At 42.6% G+C, this 7,797-nt stretch overlaps 1 protein-coding gene across 1 annotated transcript; it reads left to right on the forward strand.

Moving 5' to 3' along the window:
- The first annotated feature begins 202 nt into the window (after nucleotides 1-202).
- On the forward strand, nucleotides 203-4,773 carry LOC123865228 (la-related protein 6). Its single transcript, XM_045906158.1, has one exon. It carries the CDS (start codon nucleotides 383-385, stop codon nucleotides 1,601-1,603), a length of 1,221 nt encoding a protein of 406 aa, XP_045762114.1. The 5' UTR covers nucleotides 203-382; the 3' UTR covers nucleotides 1,604-4,773.
- The last annotated feature ends 3,024 nt before the right edge of the window (nucleotides 4,774-7,797 follow it).

Consider the following 7,797-nt stretch of genomic DNA (forward strand, 5'->3'; position numbering starts at 1 on the left):
TTTTTATCTAATTTATAACATTGCGCGCAACGCACGCGAGTCTATTATCGTAGCATAGATTCGCCTAATCATCGCGTGCATATTCATTTATTCATTTCTCCGCAACCATAATACGGTGCGTGGGTCCGCGGCCGCTGATGCGACCGCTAAACTGTTTGCGGTCTCCAACACGCCCTTTGGCGCCGACACATGTTAAGTAATGAACGCAGAGCGTCTCGTAGTCTGCAATGCCATCTCGTCGGTTTCCGAGCGCCTTTTACCGCGCATCCCTCCGATATTATAAAACGGTCGCGTGCGCGCCGCGCGCCCGCAGTCGTACCTAGCTACCGAGCGAGTCGCACGCTCCTGTTATGCTAAAGTGGTAATCCCACGCGCTACCGACATGGAGGAGACCCCTCCCAGCCAGGTCGTGCCCGAGCCCGACGAGGGCATCGCCTCCGACCGCCGGCCGTCCACCGACGACAACGCCGAGCTGTCCGACTCCGCGTCCGACGCGGGCTCCGGCGGCGGCAAGGACTCCGGCTGCGAAGTCACTCCCGACGCGCAGGAGCCGCCCTACGCGCCGCCCGACGACGAGCTGGCCGCGCGCATCGTGGCGCAGGTCGAGTTCTACTTCTCCGACGCCAACATCACCAAGGACGCCTTCCTGCTCAAGCACGTGCGCCGCAACAAGGAGGGGTACGTCTCCCTCAAGCTGATATCCAGCTTCAAGCGCGTCAAGCATCTGACCAAGGACTGGCGAGTGGTGGCCGAGGCCTTGAAGCGGTCCACGAAGCTGGAGATCAACGAGCAGGGGACAAAGCTGCGCCGGATCGAGCCGCTGCCGGCGTACGACGAGACCACTCCTTCTAGAACCGTGGTGGCCGTGCGCATGCCCATCGAACGCCCCTCGGTTGAGAACGTGTCCAGACTATTCGCGAGTTGTGGTGAAATTGCTTTGGTCAGGGTGCTCAGGCCCGGGAACCCGGTCCCGGCCGACGTCCGTCAATTCCTGAACAAGAACCCGAGCTTGGTGAACTGTGTGTGTGCGTTAGTTGAGTTTACCGAATCCGAGGCCGCGAGAGGCGCTCTGCGTCTGCAAAGCTCGGACGAGGAAGGTATGAGAGTGTACGAATTGAACGGAGTCCCGCGGGAGCCGAAGAGGAAGACGCCGGTGCGCCGTCCTGCGCCGAGACGCCACGAGTGCGAGTACTCGTCCTGCTGCAGCGGCTCGGAGGCCGAGTACGACAGCTACAGACACGGGACGCCGCCGTTCTACAGGCGCAACTCGAGCGGGTTCTTCGCGCCGCGCTCGCCCGAGATACAGACGTGGGTGCCGCGCCGCACGTCGACGTGCAGCCACAGCTCGGACTCGGGCGTGTCGTTCTTCTGCGGCTCGCGGCGCGCGTCGCAGGCCAGCACGGGCAGCGCCAGCAGCGCCGAGGGCTGGCTGGCGCGGCGGCTGTCGGGCTGCTCGCTCACGGGCGCCGAGTGCGGCGGGCGGCGCGTGTCGTGCACGCCGCGCTTCGAGCCGCGCGCGCCCGTGGTGCCCGACGGCACGCGCGGCTTCCACGCGGCCGCGCGTCAGCGGAGGATCTCGGACCTCGCGCTGTACTCGCGCTAGAAAGCGCCCGCCGACCGTGACACCTTTCTAATCACGTTGGATAACTACCTTTCACGTTCAGACCACCCGGTTTTTAATCTACGAGGAAACGATTCGTGTTCGCGTGTTAAATTCTTAGTTTATTACAAAAGAATGCATGTAGAGAGTTAGTGAACTGGGAGATAGTAGTTACCTAGTTGATAAAGTCGACGATCGATTCGTCGATGATTGTGATCGAAGCTCATTTAGATAGGTCTAGTTTAGTAACGTTTGTAATTTATTAGAATGTGATTATTTATTACCGCGTATTTATTGCGGGCAGGGCGCGCGCTGTGGGGAGTTTTCATCCGAGTTGTCAGAGTTGTGAGCACAAAATTCAAAACTAAAGCAAAATCGACATCACGAAGTTTGTAGACTCGATCTGGCGGGAGATGTGGGCGACGGAGCTCGGAGGCAGAGCGCAGCACGTTGCGTAAATTGGATTGCGAACTATGGATGCCCGTTCCACGTTTACATAACCGAGATAAACGCATATCGGCACACGTACTACCTGTGCAACGCAGCGTGCTCGTTCCGCCGCGGAACTTTGCGTATGGGATGCCACAATGCGCCGGACCAACCGTCCTTTTACATTGTATAAGATTAATTAAGGTAATTTAAGTCAGTCGCGCCATGTCATGATTTATTTAAGTTTTTTTAATACTATTTTTAAGTTGTTGTGATTTTAATTGCGTTGCGCAAGAGTGAGAGGCGTACTATCCATTCCGAGCAATCTCTTTTGTATTTTATTACTCGATAGCAATGATACATTTCTTCACTTGTATAATCGATATATCGTGCTTGTTTCTTACTTACATAAGTAAGCAATATACTGAAGCTTGTTTAAAAAAAAATTGTAACATATCTGTGACTTGGTTTTTGGAGAGGCGAGTAGCTTAACGCCTCAGTTTTCAGTTCGCAACAGGAGATTCATCTTACGGTTTTAAATAATGTCATAACGCACAAAGCTTTTGGTGCTAAGCTAGCCGCCTTTCAAACTCTTATTCTAGCGCAGAACCGTGTAAAAGAAAAGAAAAGATCTTGTATAGAAGCTATGCTACACATGCTTATACGTTAGGGTAGGTTACCCCTCTACCACTTGAGCATTTAAACTGAAATGCTCAAGATACCTGTGTGTCAAAACCAGAAAAAATGTCCCAGCTCTGAAGAAATTTATAGGGTATGCTTGTATAATAACGATGTTCAAACACAAAATGTTGGGTTCCTTATCCAGGTGACGCCGCGTACTTGGGCAGGGTCATATCTATAACGTAGACTCGTTCGTATGGAACGCCCTTCCGGCATCAGTTTTCCCCTCCACTTTTAATATGGATACCTACCTTTAAGTCAAGAGTGAATAAGCATATTCTGTGTAAGCACGCCCCATCTTAGGCTGCATCATTACTTGCAGGTTAGATTGCAGCCAAGCGCTAGTATATAAATTAAAAAAAAACATCGGCTCATGTACGAAGAGCGAACTAAGTATTTGTACCTACTATATTTTTACCAGATGACCATGGCATTGCACGGTTAAGGATAGATAAGAGCATACTGTAAAACCGAGGTATATAAAACCTTGCAATTTATTTGATGTATCCTCGAATGATTACGGAGTAATATCGACAGAAATTAACACTGCCTTTTCGTTCAATCACCTTCCTCTCGCTAACTTGTTCATTCCTTTCACCTTCACTTGAATAAGAACATCTTTGTACATATATTTATATCTCGTTATAAGCAAAACAAATCATTGTAAATTTTGTACTACTAAATGTGCTCTAAGCTTAACTTTATTTTATTTCACTTAACTAAGTTATGTACTACTCTTGTATAGAGACAAAGTTGCACGAGTTACATCGCAAAAATGTTCTGTTGTTATCAATTATCACCGAATTTATACAATATTAACCGTGTAAAATTATTCTATTTATTTTGTTTTTATTGTAGTACTTAAAATTATATATTTTTAGGTATTATTGGTTGGCAGTCAATCGAAAGTCCTATCACATTGTAGGTACTTAATTGTTTTTAAGGTCAGTGCTAAGGTCACCGATTCATTGTCGGGAACCCAGATATAAGTTTGGAAAACCTGTATCCTGAAATACAGGGGACCCTGAGGTCTCCTCTCTTTCTCTACCGTCTCAAACATAATATTATGAGTGTTACTTTCGTTCACTTAGACTGTTACAGACATTGAGAAACAAAAATGCTTACAAATTTTTTTACTTTGAAGTTTATTCCCACTCATGGGCATTTTTTTCTGTAAATATGTACATACATACATTAGAATAATATATTGTATGTATTCTTTTAATTTCCTGTGTTATTCTTCTGTTTTGCGATGTTACTCGTTTAGAAATGCTACGTTTCTTTTAACTCTATTTATAGAAGCTATCAAAAACTGTCAATTTATTTTCTTATTTAAATACACTTGTTATTTTAAAGTATAAAATTTTGTTTACTTAATGTTTTACTAATTATTCTTACTTACTAACATATTAGGGCCTACGCATATCTACTCAATCGAAATAAAGCGCTATCCTATCTAGGACACCAGAGCTTAAGAGAAGTCATCTTAGCGCTTTCCATACAAACGTAATTTGGTTCTCATTTGAATGATAAACAATGGAACACAATTTTGTAGACACGTTCTAGGAAGCAAAGCGTTTTCTGTGTCTATTGCTTGTCGTAAAAATATGTAGTTTCTTTACACCGGTTCAAATATTTGTAATGTAAATCTTTGAGCCCCTGTAACTTGAACTTGAAAATGCTGGGGAGCGTTACTTATCTTAAGGATACTAAGTAGTAATTACTTATCCTCATTCCTCAAAAAGTGATGGCAGACAACCAGAGAAAACAATTTAGGTACAGTTATAACTTGTTTCCTATTTCCGACAACTCCGTAGAGATATTTTACAGATTTTAATCTCTTAGTAGATATTGACTTTTATATTAACTGAACACTCTAAAGATTTGAACCTTTGTTTGGGTATTTTTTCGCAGTTTTATTGTATAGCTTCTATTAAAAGTCATTCGCTTTTATTTTTTTCCGAGTAGGCGAAGTTAATTTAGTCGGCAGTTGGCACAATAAACTCGGATCTGTTGCGTCCTCCTCGCTATTGTAATAATGGTTTTTTAAATATAAGTTTTTGGTAGAACGCTGTTTTTTAATTAAGCCCGACCTTGGGAGTGGAAAGTGTGTTCTTTCCGACCCCGGCTCACCTTGACGGATCGATTCTCACGGTGTGACAGTTGGGTTGCTTCACAGGTTAAAAATATACCTATACTTATGGCGGTTTCAGACCTAGCGTTTTTTCTGCGTGTATTGTTTAGGTACACGCTTACATACGCCAACATTTCACGCTTCCATAATTAAGCCGAGCGCGCATGCAAGCGCTTTTCCGGCGTGTTCGCTCAAACTAGTAGGTCAGTCTGTACAGTGCCCAGTAGATGACTTGAACATGACGTGATTGGCTGGCGAACGGCGGATGCACGCGATTGGTTGATCAGTCGGCGCGAGTGCACGCTATTGGTCGATAAGTCGACCCTTGCTCTTGGATTCGCCGACTTTCCACCTTTACACCGCTTCAGGTTTAAATTATTTTTCCGGCACTAACCGCGTGTATAATCTAGTAGTACGATGCGTGTGACAAAAAGCGCTCGCGTACAAAAGCGAGCTTATACGCGGAAAAAAACGCCAAATTTGAAATCGCTCTAGTGAATGAACAACGATAGTATTTTTATTATTATTTTTAACTGTTTCACACTTGACTTTTAACAACTTGAAACAATGACGTCATGGATGCAGTCTAAGATTAAGATTTTAGAGGTAGAATATTTTTTCGGGGTATATTTGGTAGTACTTATTATATTCTGTCATAAGTGGAAGAAGGAACACATGAGAAAGATAGGAATTCACCTCCTAGGTACCCAGTGAATCTAAACAGAAAGCCTGTGTGTGCCAGCATCTAATACTAATATTTTTTCAGTTCTCATCAATATCTTGATAAAAAGGTCTACTAATTTATTGAACGTCTATCTAATGAAGTGATGTGGATCTAGATCTAAGTAGGTTGTAATAAGTATAACTGCTTATGTGTAGTCAAATATCTAAATTTGGCAAGTGAAAAGTTAGTGCCATATTTTTAATACCTGAAGTCTTAGACATTGAGGTGTTGAAGAATTGGATATCTTTCGGAGAGCTCAGATCAGAAGCATCTAGTTAATGTAGTGAAAGTAGCATGTATAAACTATAAACAAACGATCATAATATTTGCAACTAATGAGCTGTAAGTATGGGGGGCGATTACGCACTGCATCCGATCCGAATCCGTGAAAATATGTCTATATGGTTTTTACGCACTACATTCCATCCGTACCCAAGGATTAGGAAGTTACCATAGGTAAGTAGGTATTTAAATAAATAAAAAAGTCGCCTACCGTGGCAACTCTAAGCGCTTAGTTGCCACATATTATGGTACTCAATATATTGGGCAGCCCATCCTACCTCTAATGACACTCAGAATTCTGTAGGAATGAGGTCATCTTCTTACGGATGATGGCACGAAAGTCATCAGTCTTGGCTTTTGTGAATATTCCACTCGCACTACAGTCCCTCGCGGTAACCACAACAGCAATCTAAATGCATTATTTGTAGGTATGAAGAGGTTTTTTTTTATATTTGAAATATTAGCCATTTTTAATCATGACTAACATTCCCCTTTCCCCTCCAACTAAGCGTTAAGCTTGTGCTAGGAGTGGGTACGACAATAATGCAACGGGTGGGGTTTGAACCGCCGACCTTTCGGATTTCAGTCCGCTCCTATAACCGTTGAGCTATTGAGTTGCACACTGCATTCGAAATGTGTAAGCCCTGCTACGATGCGGCAACTTCGGATTAAGATCGGATGTAGCGCATAAAGAGCCTTATAATATGATATTGATAACCCTTAACCCTATATGGAAATTAATCTAATCTGTTATGTTATTGTTCATATGGAAATGTTATGTTCATAATCAGGCACCTTTCACATCACTACCCATATTATAAATGGAAAAGTTTGTTTGTTGGTTTGTCCTTCAATCACGTCGCAACGGAGCAACGGATCGACGTGTTTTTTTGCATGGGTATAGTTAAAGACCTGGAAAACGACATAGGGTACTTTTCCGGAAAATCAGAGTTTCCACGTGATTTTTTCTAAAACCTAAACCTTGAAGTCATTTAGATATTTTGTAAAAAATTGAATTTTCGATACCGTGTCCATTACCTACTGAAAATTAAATCTAGATGTATAATTTTACTGGACTGTATCTGCGTAATGTAATGAAAATGATAAGTATATAAATTATCATTTTAAAGACGTAGGGCAAAGTAAACAGTAAACATGGTTTACCGGCAATTGAAAAACAATAAAAATGCTCACGGAAAAGGAAAAAATGTTATGTAAAATAAAACGGAAAAAACACAAATTAGCATACCTAACCAGGATAAATAAAATCAATCAAGTGCGAGTCAGACTCACCCGCTGAGAGTTCCGTACAATGAAAAGTCCATTTAGTTAAAATAAGCTTCCTCTTAAAACTATAATTTTCTGAAAATCTGTCAGTTTTATTTCATTTTACATGTTATATTTATAAAGAGCTCTATCTGTCTTATTATTATTGTTTACAGATTTTGCAAACTTCCTAGAAAAATTGGGAAAACGATATCTTTTTAGACATATTTCATCACGTTTAAAATTCTGATCTATTTTAGAATGTGCTCTTTCATAATATGATATCCACTTAACAGATCTGGCGATCCTATTTTGAATTTTTTTAATTTAATTTTTCATTAGCCATAAAGTTGGTCAAGCATTATTTTAAATTATCTAGAATTTCAAACCGATAGCATTAGTGATGCTGAAATAAGATGCTGTGACGGATGGACACCCATCGCCGGCTCACTATTGAGCACGGATATCCTCTCAGAACTAGAAGAGTTTGGCCATAGTCCACCAAGCTGGCCAAGTCTGGATTTTACAGACAAGTCGCACCATAGGAGTTTCTGTTATGCCATTTTAGTACGGAACCCTAAAAACGGCAAGAAGCTACAAACATTGTCACAACAAGGAACTATTACCGACGGACTTGTTTACGGAAACATTAGATTCTCGTAATCTTCGTAATTAACCGGG

Source organism: Maniola jurtina, chromosome 5 (genome assembly GCF_905333055.1).
Source record: "Maniola jurtina chromosome 5, ilManJurt1.1, whole genome shotgun sequence".
NCBI classification, from domain to species: domain Eukaryota; kingdom Metazoa; phylum Arthropoda; class Insecta; order Lepidoptera; family Nymphalidae; genus Maniola; species Maniola jurtina.